At 42.8% G+C, this 15,545-nt stretch overlaps 1 protein-coding gene across 2 annotated transcripts in view; it reads left to right on the forward strand.

Moving 5' to 3' along the window:
• CPED1 (cadherin like and PC-esterase domain containing 1) overlaps nt 1–15,545 on the forward strand; it is a 169,872-nt gene that overhangs the window by 47,655 nt on the left and 106,672 nt on the right. For both annotated transcript variants that reach the window (XR_010922862.1, XM_067564278.1), the window contains exons 6-7: nt 4,750–4,915; nt 9,852–10,020. Coding sequence is in view for 1 of the 2 variants with exons in the window: in XM_067564278.1 (XP_067420379.1) it covers nt 4,750–4,915; nt 9,852–10,020 (335 nt within the window). In the remaining variant the exon portion in view is untranslated. The remainder of the gene's footprint in view (nt 1–4,749; nt 4,916–9,851; nt 10,021–15,545) is intronic.

Consider the following 15,545-nt stretch of genomic DNA (forward strand, 5'->3'; position numbering starts at 1 on the left):
CAAGGGGTGGGCGGGGCAGGCTGTGAGGGGTGGAGGGCAAAGTGGAGGGTGGGGGGCCCCTCCAGCCACACATAGATGGAGAAAGGAGGGCAAGTCCAAGGGGCGAGAGTGGGGAAGGGTGGGGTGGGGTGGGAGAGAAAGCACGTGCGCCCAAGTGCACCCAGATGGCGGAAAAAGCCCTTGCTGCTGCAGCAGACCCAGGTGTTACAGGAGGCGAGTGGCTGAGCTGAGGAGTAAGGAGTCTATGCTGGTGGTAGCTGGGGGTAGTGGAGGGGGCAACGGCGGTGGTGGTGGTGGTGTGGGGTGGGAGTAGATGGGTTGGGGGGAGGGCTCCACGCCACTCCCTCCCTCTCCCCACAGCAACAACAGTAACTTCTCTCACCACCACAAGAGCAGAGGTGGCACAGTCACTCAGTCCAGTAATGCACAAACACGCGCCACGATGTCCTAGAGGAGGACGGAACAGCGATGGTCTTCCTCCTCCACACATGCAGTACCAGCAGCAGCAGGCTCCAGGGCAGCAACAGCAGAGATTAGCCAGCCAAGAAAGGTCCCATACAGTTGGTAGCAGCAGCAGTGGTGGGGCCACTCACTCCCCAGTGGGAGGCAGGCCAGCAGGGCCCCCAAGCAGCAGCAGCGGCAGCAGCAGCAAGGGGTGTAGGGGAGTCTGGCCCCTACAAGAAAGTGCTATCTCGAGGGCCCATGTATCAGCCCCAGGTGCAGCATGACTTCTCCCTTGGGACGGGGGAGAGATTGATCAGCCACAGAAGCACTATACAGCCATCGTCCAGGGGAACTTGCATTATTTTAGTTTATGCACTTGTTTCTAGGTCTGCTGGGTTCATACGCCTGAGAGTTGTATGCCACAAATGACTGACACTAAGATCTGGCTCTGCAAAAGAAAGAAAAATGAGCTGGAGATCTAGACATGAGACTGGGAACCAGGAACTCCTAGTTTCCTACCATAGCTCTGACATGGACTCTCTCTGTGCTCCTGATCCGGTCAATTAACCTGCCTTCTCACATTCCTCATTGCAAATATTTCCCTACGTCATAAGGATTGATTAATTAGTTACAGTCTGTAAAGTGCTTTGAAGATAGAAAAAAAACCTGTCTAAATGCCAAGCATCATTAACAGTGAAGAAACTGCATGCTAATTGTAATTGATAACTATGTTGATTAACAAATGCACAGCTCTAACAAACATGATTTTTGTCTTCCAGTGGAAGATGAGGTGGACAGTTTCCATTAGAACTAATTATGTCAAAGGTGCTGCTGGAATCTGTTAATAGAGGCTGCTTCCTATTAACTATTATTTATTCATTGTATTATGGAAACACCTAGAGACGGAGTTGTGCTAGGTACTGTAAAAACTGAAGGAGACATTCCCTGCCCTTGAAGCATTTAATGAAAAAAACCAATAAAAAAAACAACTGGGCATCATTTATACATTTTTCCTTTTTGCACCAAGGTACTGATAAATAAGGGCACTGTGTTTATTTAATTTCCTCTGCTCTGAGGGACACCAAAGTCCTGATTCTCATTTACACTAGGGACACTTTACACCACTTTTGCAGTGTAAAGAGGCCTTATAGTGAATGTATATGCCCAGCAGTCCTAGAGATTTTAGGGCAGTTCTGATTTTCAAACAGTCATTTTTGTTAGATGAGGCTGCTCCAAAAAATGCTTAATCAAATAATAATAATAAAATATAAGAGGTTACATTGACTTTTATCTCAAAACAACTAAACCCCTGATATTTAAGGGGGTAAGTTTAGGCACAAACATCATCCTCTTGTTTTAAAACTCAGCATTGTGAGATAATACTGTGCCTTGTTTAAATTAGGTGTTGCCCTAGCAACACAATTAAAACCACATTTTAGAAGGGAAAAGGCATTATCCGGTTTCACTTGGGGAACATTAATAAGGGGAACATCCCTTCCCTCTGGTCCTTTCCTTGTTCCCACTGAAATATTGACTTTATTATTATAATGTTTTTCAAGTTCCCCCGTCAGTGTAAGGCCTGAATATAACTATTATGAACCCAACTTAACTCCAACAGTCATTGCATGTTACTGAATAATTACATTAGCAATAGTTAATGCTTTTGATGGTTTCTTTAAAACAGACCTTCAACATGAAAATAATGTTTTCCAGATCTGCAGATTTAGGCCCATAGAAGTCAATGGGAATTTATCCATTGACTTAATGGAAACAGGATCAAACCCTAAGCTGTAAGTATGACCCAAGAAGCTCTTAGTGTCAGCTGGCAAAGGGGCACAGTAGGGGTGCATAGAGGTTACAAGAAATGTGGCTAGTTAAAGCTGTACAGCCCCACCCCACCCTACTGTGTTTATATTGGTACATCTTATTCCTGTAACTGTTGGGATTAAGCTAGAGTTGCATATGGCTCTTTTATACGGGTGCAACTGTGCCTCCTAAATGACATAGTTAGATTGGTACAATTATTATGCATAGCCCAGGCTTCTGGAAGAACAATGTGCACAGAGGAATCAGAGGATTATGCTGACCTCTTGAATGAGGAACGGAAGAGAGGCTGACAGCCACCCCTTCCAGGAATAATGAGGTTTTGAGCATGTTGTTGCCTGAGCATTGGTTATCTGAGTGCATAAACCACTCCAGAGGCTGAACACTATCCACTGTCAGCTTTGAAACTGCCACTCTGTGCTTGAACACCCAGAGCTTGATGCCTGTGAATGGATCTGGTGACCGCTGCCTAGTGGTTTCTGTAAGAGGAATAGGGGGACTGGGGCCTCTCACTCCACTCGGTTCTGACCCAGGGTTCTGCAAGGCATGTCTAGTGCCTTTCACGCTGAGGTGCCTCAAGTCAGCCTCCCTGGGTCACTTCCTACCTCCCACTTGCCTACGGCATGCCGCAATTTGTCCCAGCCAGCACTTCCACTCAAGTTGCCTAGCCATCCCCAGGCCATAAAAGCTGCTGCTGCTGCTGCTGCTGCTGCTCCCAGTCTGGGTCTGACAGCTAGAACTCCCAGAGTCAGCCTTTCTCCCTACCTGTCCACCCCTAACTGAACCGACCAGCTCCCTTTTAAGCCCTGCCTCCAAGTGGAGCATGCTCTGCATGGATGGAGGATTGGAGCTTAAAAGGGAGCCAGTCATGAGCCTAGAGCTGCTCTTTCACTCTTTGCTGTCTAGTGAGGAGTTTGTATACCCCATCACACAGCCCAAAACTTATCCTAAGAGTGACCCTTGAAAAATTACCCTGTTAAAATGCTCCCTACTTTGAAGAGTGAATATGGGGAAATGGTCACTTCTTATTGACCAGATTTACTCTCTGTGTGTATTCAAAGCCAAGTGAGTTTGACTGAGTTAAGTGACTAAAATAAGAATTTACTGGGTTTTACTCTTGTTAGTGCTAGAGAACCCACACAGCTGGGGGACTGTTCCTCCCTATGCAATATCAAAATACTGGTAATTGCGCATGAAGTTCAAATGAGTTACACCTGTGCAATGTGATTGCAAAGTTAACATTAAAGTGAAGATGAAGGGTGAGCACAGGGGTAACTGAGGGCCTGATTTTGACCTGCCATACCTTTATGCCTGGTGAATGATGCATGTGAAGCAAAGGGCCCAAATGGACTTTCAGAGCCGAGGTGGAGCTTGCAAGACTATAAACTGAGCGTGTTAATAAGGAATCATTGAGAGACAATCAGCATGGCCCCTCACAATGCTATTTTAACAGAGGCACTTTTCAGAGATGAGCTGTACACTCTGTGAAGGGCTGCTCATATCTCCCCACTAGAAATAATACAGCTTCAGTTTTGTTTTTAAATTGATGTATTGAAATGGAGTGAGTCTGCATTAAAAGGGAAGCTCTACAAATAACTTAATAAGCTTAGCACAGTGTGGTTTGATGCTAAAATGAGGTCTGGAAATAATATGAACAGCTTGACTTTTCCCTAAGTATTACTTACGAGTTTGAAATGTCTAAAAATGGAGTACATTGGAGTTAATGAAAACCACACAGGACAAAATAAAGGCACAGTGCAAGGGCTTTTGTACCTTTTTGTCAGTAAAGTAAAAAAGAAAATATACCACCTATTGGTTAATAGCACATCATGATGTTTTGATTATTAATAATTGCTTCAGTACTTCTGAGATCTTTGGTACTGCAATATAAGGCCTCTCCTGCTCCCTTTGAAGTCAATGGCAAAACTCCCATGGATTTGAGCAGACACAAAATCAAGTCTAAAACTATGCTCAAAGAAATAGTATATTGTTGTTTGTTGTGCTCTGTGTGTAATTAGTGTGGGCAGAGTCTTGCAATCATTATTGATACAAAGTTCCCATCAACATCAGTCGTAGTTTTGACTGTGTGAAGCCCACAGTATTGGGCTCTATTACATCTGAGTTATTCTGTACTGAGAAATGAGGGATTTCTTTTTAGTGGAGTGAAGGGAGTTGTGTAACATAGAGTCCTACATTAGCATAGTCACTGGGAATGAACAGAATAACCATTACACATATAAAGTGGGCACAACGGCTAAGGCTCTGATCATGCAGCTGGATGGGGACTCCTTGTGGGCATAAGAGTTTCTGCTAGTAGATTCCAACACAGTGAAGAAGCCTAAGAATTTATCATTTTACCAAGACATCTGATGACTGTAGCTCCTCTCTGCATTTTTTATTTTATATTTCATTTAACAGGTGGCAATTTGCTCCTTTTAACAGTATGTTGACTATATTTTTTATTTACTTGGACTTTTTCAGGATTGCACCTTCCAATTGCTTTCCCTAGCTGTCTGGATCAGCATGTGCTGTCAGAGTCAAAAATTGCAAGTGGCCCTTCTCAGCCTTTGAAGTCATGTGAGGGTGACAAAAGGACAAATTTTGCCCATCTGTGGTACTCGTGGAACCAGACCAATAGCGCACTGCTGTAAGATAATGATTTTTTATCATCATGTTCTGGATGTCTGTATATATTTCATAGTATGTTTGTACAAGAGGCAGTGAAGCAACATGCAGAAAGGATCAGAAACCCTGCAGCATTTTATTGATGCATGTACCTACATGGCCATCATCACTGTAGTATCTCAGTGTGTACATACACACACACCTTCAGATACTGCGATGATGAGGGTCATTTAATCACCTAGGTAGATACAGATACATACATACCTCTGAATAATATGTAAGTCTGTACAGTGGCAGATCTATCAACTTGTTTGTGCCCTGGCCTACCCCTTCCACAACCCACGAGCTCCTCTATGCAGATGGCCCCCATAAAGCTGGGATCTGTGGCATATTTAAGTATGCCCTCCCATCACAGACTCTCCAAATCCTGCCTCTGTTTCAGCAGAACCATACAGATTCTGCTGCCTGGGATCCTCTGGGACAAATCCTGGCCACTCTGCTAGGACTGCTGTGCGGGGAAGCCAAGCCTTTGTGCTCCGGATCTCCATGGTTGGCTTAAGTTTCTGGAGCAGGCTGCAGCACTGGTTCGTCCTTTGGCCTCTCTGGTACATTTCCTGAGCACTGACTCTCAGTCTGCTACCTCTTCCTGGGAATGGTGCTCCTCTGCCCACTTGCCCTAGGCCCCCAGGACCAGCACTGACCTCTGAGATAAACCAGTTGCTGTCCCAGAACTCCCCCCAACAGCGAAGTGGTTACAGTTTAACTCTCTCAGGGGCACACAGTAGTTGCAAAGCAGTTAAAAGACACTGACTGCAGAGTCTAACACATTTATGCTGTTACTTAATCATACAAAGTGCAAGCCAGTAGAGCTCAAACAAAGCAATAAACATTCTAATCGCAATGCCCCTCAACAGCTTGCCCGTCCCTTGTGAGGCTTTGAGGGACCATCGGGGTTCAGGGAAGCAGGCAGGGAATCTCCTGCCTCATGAGGTGCTACATGCTGGGGGGTTGCTTCTTCCTCATGGAGTGGAGAAAATAACCCCTGGCTGAGCAGAACAGCTTCTTCCCTTTTTAAAACCTTAGCCCCCTGCATCAGGGGACTCCTTTGCCAGCTTCCCCACATGAGCACAAAACCCTGCCAGGAGCCTTTGTTGCCAAGGCGAGTTCCCCTCTGCTAAACCAGTTCTGGGCAGAGACCAGTCTTTTGTCTAGAATGAATACAGCTTTCCAAGGACAGGGTATTTAGAGTCAACTGCCCTTTATTGTTGTTCTATGCTGCCAGCCTTTGGCATCTCAACCCAACATGGGGACAAACAGACCGTGGAGAAGGCAAAAGGCTTCACATTCAAAATGGAGTCTGCAGCCTCACACAGACGCCTAGGGTTCATAACCTTACACAAAATTAATAAATTGTACAGACATATTCCCAAATTGTCACACCCTCCCTTGCTACGGAGGAGAGAAAAAGATTTGCTTTTACAATATTAAGCCTCACCGAACCCCTTTAAGGTAGGTAAGTATTATTAATCCCAATCAACATTTGGATAAACTGAGGCCTGGAAAGGTTTCATGCCTTCCACAAAGCTGGAAACAGGATACAGGAGTCCTGTATCATTTATCACTAGATCACAGTCTAAACTGTCCGTTTTTTATAGTCTTTTGTTTATGTAGTTAACTGAATTAACATTCAGATTCATAGTGATTATTAGATGGAATGATTCACTAAATCAGTGAATTTGCCCAAATGTAAATATATCTAGCTTTTAAATAATAATTTTCCTGAGTTTGAGTGCTTTGTCCCAGACATGCCAATGCTTGGGAATTGATTGCAAGAGTTGCAATTTCTGAGTAAAATTAAGTCTCACTCATAATCTCGCAGTAGAACTCTCACATGTCAATTGAGAGTTCTAAAAGTGAGGCTTAATTTTACTTAGAAATCCTGTCAGCCGTGTGGGACGGTGGGGCCAGGCTGACACTGTAAAGACTGGGCCGATGGGGCCAGGCTTTTGCTGTTAAGCCCCAGGCAGGATGGCAGGGTCTCCCACTGTCAAGCCCAGGGCTTGGGGCAGTGGGGCCTGGCTCCTGCTGTCAAGCCCTGGGGGAGGTGGCAGGAGTTGCCACTGTCAGTCCCAAGTGGCTGCTCGCCTGGGAAGTGGGAAAGGGGAGACCCCACTGCATTACTTGCCCCCCCCCCCCAGGCCTGGGGAGGGTGAAGAACCCTAAGAGGAGCAGAGGTGAGGCTGGGAGGGCTGAACTATGGCCTGGAGGTTGCAGGGGGACTGAAGTGAGGAGTGTGGGAGTGCTGGACTGTATTGATGGTGGATTCTGAGCAGATGGGGTGAGCGTTGGGAGGGTGAACCAAGGGTGGTGGGAGTTGCTGGGGTAGAGGGGCTAAACTGATGGGGTGGTGATGATGGGGATGGGGTGATTCAACTGAGGGGGTTGGGTGGCGATAGAATTATTTGCTGAGACGGGGATAGGCAGATGTGGGGATGAGAGCTCCTGCAGCAGGGGCCAAAATCACCTTATTGAGTACATGTGGGAGAATGGGCAACACTAATTGTCACATGTGCACACCCTGGGGACAGGCAGGGGGAGTAAAAAAATCAAGTAACTGACCTAAATATCACAATATAATCTTTTTTTAAAATGTCATGATTTTTGGGTCAATCTCATGATTTTGGGGGGTCCGATTCATGATTTTTGATCTCTTGAAGTTGGCATCAATTCTACAGCTAATTCTTTGCAGACTATAGACCAAATAGCTGGACATCCCTATAGGGTGGCCACTTAAGCGTTCCCGGAATACCAGACATTCTGGTACTTCCAGGAATGGCATGACTCCACCCCAACAGCATGACTTTAGACACATGGTGCATGCAAGGTCATGCTGCACAGGGGGACACCATTTTTCAGAGCATGCTGTTCTGCCCCCATCTGATGTGACCTTGTGTGTGATGTCACATTGGAGAGGGGGTGAGCAGAGTTGTGCACTCTTCAAAAGGGCATCCCACATCCAATACTGGAGAAACCATGTCTGGTTTTGTCTGAGTACAGAATGGGGGACAAACCCTAGAAAAACAGGACTGTCCAGTTTAATACTGGACAAGTGGCCTGCCTACATCTCTATCACTTCCAGATCAAAGCCTGCCCAGCTTACTGTTCACTAATTTGTAAAGGGCTATTCCCATGTGTCATAGTCCCTTACAGTATTTTATGGAGGCGCTGGTCATGACTCTCTATCATTGCCAACCCTCCTGGATTGTCTTGGAGTCTCTGGGAATAAAAAATTAATCTTTAATTAAAGATTATGTCATGTGATGAAGCCTCCAGGAATATGTCCAACCAAAATTGGCAACCCTATGGCTCTCTTCAGTGATGTCATGAAATAACCATGACTACTAACTACTGAGCATGAACTACTCACCACCAATTGTGGTATGTAACCTATCATTTAAATCAGCTCCTGCACCAGATGACTGGGGGATAGCTAATGTGACACCAATTTTTTAAAAAGTCTCTAGAGGTGATCCCAGCAATTACCAGCTGGTAAGCCTAACTTCAGTATCAGGCAAATTGGTTGAAACTGTAGTAAAGAACAGAATTATCAGATACATAGATGAATACAATTTGTTGGGGAAGAGTCAACATAGTTTTTGTAAATGGAAATCATGCCTCACCAATCTACTAGAATTCTTTGAGAGGGTCAACAAGGATGTGGAAAAGAGTGATCCAATGGATAAAGTGTACTTAGGTTTCCAGAAAGCCTTTGACAAGGTCCCTTACCAAAGGTTCTTAAGCAAAGTATGTGGTCATGGGATAAGAGGGAAGGTCCTCTCCTGGATCAGTACCTCGTTAAAAGATAGGAAACAAAGGGTAGGAATAAATGGTCAATTTTCAGAATGGAGAGAGATAAATAGTGGTGTCTCCCAGGGGTCTGTCCTGGGACCAGTACTGTTCAACATATTCATAAATGATCTGGAAAAAGGGGTAAAGAGTGAGGTGGCAAAATTTGCAGATGATACATAACTACTCAAGTTAAGTCCAAAGCAAATAGTGAAGAGTTACAAAGGGATCTCTGACTGGGCAACAATCTGGCAGATGAAATTCAATGTTGATAAATGCAAAGTAATGCACATTGGAAAACATAATCCCAACTATACATATAAAATGTCATTGGAGTCATTATAGATAATTCTTTGAAAACATCCACTCAGTGTACAGCAGCACTCAAAAAAGCTAACAGAATGTTGGCAATCAGTAGGAAAGGGATAGACAATAAGACAGAAAATATCATGTTGCCTGTATATAAGTCCATGGTAGCCCACATCTTGAATACTGCATGCAGATCTGGTCACCCCATCTAAAAAAAAAGATGTATTGGAACTGGAAATGGTATAGGAAAGGGCAACAAAAATGATTAGGGGTATGGAACAGTTTCCATATGAGAAGAGATTAATAAGACAGGGACTTTTCAGTTTGGAAAAGAGACGACTAAGAGGGATATGATAGAGGTCTATAAAATCATTACAGATATAGAGAAAGCAAATAAGGAAGTGTTATTTACTCCTCATAATGCAAGAATGAGGGATCATCAAATGAAATTAATAACAGCAGGTTTAAACTTTAACTCTAAATTTCCTGGGTTGGTTAAACCTGTTTTTGCAATAATTACAACATTGCCGTAATGTTTTTTACCTATAAGTTCCTGATATGTACTCTCAACTGTGACTCTATCTTACCATAGTTTTTTGACTGGGAATTACGATCAAATAAATCCTTCAAGCAGTAAAAACAGACTTGGTGCAAAGCATTGTTCCAACCAATTTGGTTTCATCTCTTATGTCATTTCACTGGGAAGGAAGGCTCCAATTTTCAGTATTCTTATACCTCATTTTCCTTTTGATATAGAGGAAACCAGCATTTTCCTAACACTGTATATTTTTCTTATTTTCTAGCAGTTCTATACCAACTCCCGGTGACCACAAGGAGCTCTTTAAAGCTCAAGACCTTTCTGTCATCATCAAAGCGTATGTGCTAGTGACATCCTTAACACCTCTGCGGGCATTCATTCATTCAACTGCCACTGTCTGGTTTCCTCCCAAGAAGAAGCACTTTTCTGTAAAGGTAAAACTCTTCTTTTCTAACTGGTTCATTCACTCAAAGTGAAGTGGTAGAAAGGCAAACAATTTGGTTCCTCTTATTCCTTCATTATTAGTCATTCCTGTTGAACACAAAATATACTTTTCCTTTAAAACTTTCATTTATCAGACAAATGAACAGTGTTTGGTTTACAAAGGATGAGGGAATATTGTCATGCACAATGGAGTTATTAGGGCACCGAGTTCCACATTTTGGCTCGGCTGTGTGATACAGATTCATAGCTGTTTTTATGCTCTAAAGCACAACTGGGCATACACTGCAATACTGAAGCTTTTTCTAGCTTGGTGTTAATCCATTATGGAGGAAAGTAAAATCAGTGTAGAAAATAAGGGTGGTTTTTGGATCTTTTGTTTTTTGAATTAGAGATGCTGCAGAGTTGCACTTCATGGGAGAAATAGTCACAGCATCTCAAACTAAGGAAAATGCTCTGTAAGGTGGACAGAATGGCCTCCAGTGTGCCACCCTTAGGGTCCTAGATGGATGCTTTATAAACAGGCTTCAAAGGATTAGATTTTCAGCGGTAAATGTCAACAGAAACCACTGGGAAAATATTTCCGTCAGTAATAGTAGAAATTTTCAATTAGGCAAAGTAAGAAAAATGCAGCTCGAAAACTTATTAGAGTTTGACTCAAGGATAATTGCTTTGTATATATTAACATGCGATGTTAACTATTTGTGTTTTAATGGTTATAAAGCTTTAGCTTTTGAATCTGAGTATCTACTGTCATTAAATAATCATCTGACCCTCCCCCCCATCTCCCAATGTAGTGCAATTCTGGAAACTTAAATGGATAAAAACTTTAAAAATGCATACAGAAATAAAAATCAAATTCTGCCAACCCTATTTATAAGTGCCTAAAATATATTAGATCTCATCATCTCCAGGCGGCTGGGGAGAGACTGACACCATCTACTTCCCTCTGTCTATCTTGCCCAGTGGCACATGCCTCCTCATGGGTATCCTGCTACACCTTTGTTCCATTTAATGAAGAACTGTGCTTGTGACATAGCAGCTTTTCATGCAGTGCTAGAGGATCTGCTGCCTTGTGCATCATTACATTCTTCCTTCTGCAAAATGGAGGCACTAGGGCTGCAAAGCCTTCTCCAGGTCTCATCTGGAATGTCGGAGTAGCTAAACTCCTGCACCATTGTTTGAGGGTGGGGGAATCTTCTTCCCTTCTTGCCCATAGGAAGATCCCCAAATCCCAACTGAGTCACTTGGGTAGGGGGGCAGGATTTGGGTCTGAATCAGCATGAGTGCTGACATTACTCTAAAATGCTAGAATTCTACTTAGAGAATACTAAAATGTTGGAGCATATTGAAGCTATGAGGCAATGTTGTTTTTCATTTTTACTATCTCTGCTTATGGAAACTAGCTGGTCTTCTTCATTTAAGTCACTCACTGAACAGACCTCTGCTTCCTCTGCATTTAATTTAATTTTAAGTTAACTGAAAATATTACGAGTGTCCAGTAGCATCATTATAATCCCATAACTGGAAACTAGCTTGGAGGAAAATAATCATTAGTTATTGTGGCATTGCACTCTGGAAAATAATCAGCACTGAGACAAGTCTGCAAGAAGGGGCATCAGCTACCATTTACAAGAACATTCTGGCAGCTGAACAAGCAATAAAAGTGATAGATAGAATAGCAGCATGTATACAGAACTTCCAGTCTGGTTACTGCTCCTGTGGTACTATATCTTCTGCAGCTTTAGACAGAGTTGTCAGAACAGCAAGAGTTATACAAAAAATAGTCACCGGAGAAAGCACTTCTATAGTGATATAGATTTAAATGCAAATTAATACAATGATGGCAAACAGGATACATAAGGCTGCCTTTAACTATAAACAGTATAAACTATATAGATCTTGAGAGAAGTCAGAGAGTCTCCAAGAAATAACCAGTAAAAGCAAGGCACTATATAATCTAACAATAGAAATTCCCTAGGTGTGACCAGCTAGCATATGTGTAAAATACATAAAGGATTTCTGCGCTTGATACAATGCAGCATCAGATGCTCTGTGTAGGAGAAACAAAAAAAATGGCGCCTTGTTCTGTAAATGATAGTGGTACAGTAAAGGTTTAAAACAAGCATTTTTTTCCTGTCTATAAATCAGCTATATACAATGTTGGCATGATCTTAGAGCAGAGGTCCCCAAACTGTAGGGCGTGCTGCCTCTGGGGGGCATGGAGGATGCAGAGAACTGCAGGGGGTGTGCAGTGTGGCCCAGGCCAGCCCACAAGGGAGGGCAGGGAGGAGCGCCACCCAGCCCCGCTATGCCTCCAGCTCAGCTCCATTCCCTGACTGCGGCTCCACACCTAACCACAGCTGTGCTCCTGACCCTAGCCATGGCCTACACCTGGCCACAACCAGGGCCTGGCCATGGTTCGCCTTCTGGCCACGTCCCCTGCCCCGCCCCCAGCCACTGCTTTGGTCATGGCCCCTGGCTCCCGGCCCTGGCCGTGGCCCCATCGCCTACCTCGCTCCCCTCCTCCCCCCCAGCCCTGACTCTGGCATAGTTGTGGTTCCACTTCTGGCCCTGCTCCCGGCCCCAGCCTCTGGCACTTGGCCCAGCCCCAGCTTCAGCCCCATCTCTGTCCACAGCCCCACTCCTAGCCCCAACTCCCAGGGGGGACCGTGGACAGGGATAAGGATCGACAGAATAAAAAGTTTGGGGACCACTGTCTTAGAGCATATTTTCAATAAACTTCACAGAGTATTCAGCCAGACCTACAATGTTAGTTACCCACCTCCAGCAGACACAATGAGCCAGTGGAGCTATGCCAGTTGATACCAGCTGCGGAAGTTGGTCCATAATAACTAGAAATATTCAACTTCATCCACACGTTTCTCAAATATGGGATTTCTTTGTGAAGTATCTCTAATGTGAATGAAGGAAAAATTGCTCAATACTTGTTGTGTAGCTCCAAAATGTCAATAGTTTACAACAGCAGTTAAGATCTTCTGGGGTCTGTTGTTGCACTGACTGACATAATACCCATTAATGTCATTGGGAATTGAGCATGCGTACAAAAGACACTTTGACCTGGAAAACATTTGCTAGTAGTGTTGTCGTAGTGTCTCTCCTGCACCTTCTTCACAAATAGCTCAGTCTATTCATTTTTTTAAAAAAGCTTGGCATGGACGAAGCTAGTGCTAATCTCATGGATTGTCAGCAGGTATCTTTCTTTATCCTCAGATGCACAGGGCATTTCTGCTATTTATTTCAGTGTTATGCTGGTCTGTTCAGGCTTCTATCGTGCTGTTGAATTGTCAGCATGTATGTATTGCCTGAAATAACATTATACAACACAGTTCACATACCTGTCCAATATGCAACTTACTAATGTGTCCAGAAGCATATATAAAAGTTTCTCTGCTGGTCTATTCTGCTATTCATTATTAGTAAGAAGCTGACCTGGCACTGGAGTTGACCTATTAAAAAATTGACTATTGCAGACAAAATGTGTTTGTTGTAGCATTTGGCCTAATAGGCACAAAAGTCTTATTATACTAGATGTAAGAATGTGACTGATAATATGTTGTTAAGAATTTTAAAAAGAACTGAGACTTATTAAATATAAAATGCTTGGATCAGAGAAGACCTAAAAAGTTGAAGTTTAGTAAATTAAACAACATTGTATAGTTTACTATTCTAAATAATTCTTACAAGTCACTTTTACTCATATCCTGGCTATAGTGACTGGGGCTTACAGTGACTTTATCCACCATCTGTGCTTTAAAGAAAAAAATAGAAGCCTTGTATAATAATTGCATATGGTAGAGGCTGCAGGATCTATCTCCAATCAGTGTGTGTAATCATTACTGTTCATGTTAATGGACAATACACTCACGCTCAGCAGAGAATTGACATCTAAATGTTTTCCTATATCCTGGCAATATTGGTGTGTGAAATGCTCTTCACTCAAAGTTGACAGGCCAGGCAGTATTCACCATAAAAGGAGACTCTTTTTTCCATCAGGTGTTTTACGTTATCTTGAGTAGTACTGGATGATTGGACGTGTATCCATGTGTTCATATTAGCACTTTAATTCTCTGGAGCAATATTCCTCTAACTACTCTTCAAGATTCTGGTTGTGGCTGATTGGTAACCAAAGCGTCTGTCTTTTTATATTTTGGCAACACTTGTATAGCTTGTCATGGTAATATAGATTGTTTGAATTAAATTGACAGGTTTCAAGAAAAGACATTAACGGATATTGGTGCTTTATAGTCTTAGAAAATGGTTTAATTATATTAACTATTATTAACTATTCTTATCTGTTCACTCTTCCCACTATCATCTTTTAAAGGAGGCATTTGCTTTCACATGGCTCCAGCCATGCCTCATGGGAGGGCAGTTGATACAGAACTCTGCATCATCTGGCGTTTTGCCTTACATAGTATGTAGTATTTTGCACTGCCACAGGAGTGACCAAGCATCTGACCGCCTGTACTTGCACATGCAAAATGGGTAGTTGGGTGTATAATGGTTTCTTGGATGTAATTACCCATTTCATGTACTCATGCAACTGCAGGTGCTCATTTTAAAATATTGTACATAAGTAACTTTCAAAGCATGCAGCAGATGAAAAAGAACTTATTAAAGTTAGTTGCTGTTGTGTAACAGTTCCAGGATGTAAGCCAATATTACCAACCATTGAACTGATCTCTTGTGTATTGTGCATTTGAAAATTTTTATAAACAAGATTTTTGTTCCACGGTAAAATATGTGCAAACAAAACTGGAACAATATGCTGTCAGGAAATATGCCTTCTAATATGATTTGGGAATATCACTCATAGCTGCACATTGTGAAAATCAGGTTGCAATATTGCCCTCGTGTGGCCTCTTTTGATATTATCTCAGGATCTTCCAGAAATGTTATTTAATGTAAAATAGAATTAAAACATACATGTAGGTAAAGGACAAAAGTTCAGACACAACAGAAACGTTCAATATTTTCCCCCTTCGTTTTATTTTGTAAGGTTTTTTTAATTACCCAATTTTTTCCTTCATTTCTTTGGCAGACAGAAATGAAAGGATTCTTGGTATCTTTAAATCTTCGTTGGATTTTGGATTAAGCTAGTGATGTAAATGAAATTTGGCCCCAATCTTGCAAACACTTATGCATGTGCTTAACTTTACTACTGTACGTAGTTAAGCACTTGCATGTATGTTTGCAGGATCGGGGCCTTCGTTTGCAACGTTGCCATAATTGTTTCGTCCTAAAGTCAAAAACCACCTCCAAAAAATCCCAACATTTTAAGTGAGAGTGTATTTTAGACAGGATAGTAAAATAATATTATTTGACCCTCCTAACTCACTTCCTTATGCTCTTTTTCTCTTTTACAAACTGCCATGAGGCATATCTTTCATTGTGGCAGCTCAAGACACCCACGATCCTAGGGAGAAGCAACTGTTAATTATTGGTGTAACCTGTCTGCCAGACAGAGTCGACAGCAGCAAGGGGCGGGTTCTAT

This window comes from Emydura macquarii, unplaced genomic scaffold, assembly GCF_026122565.2.
Source record: "Emydura macquarii macquarii isolate MOO-44397 ecotype Brisbane River unplaced genomic scaffold, CSIRO-AGI_Emac_v2 contig_2636, whole genome shotgun sequence".
In the NCBI taxonomy this organism is placed as follows: Eukaryota; Metazoa; Chordata; order Testudines; family Chelidae; genus Emydura; species Emydura macquarii.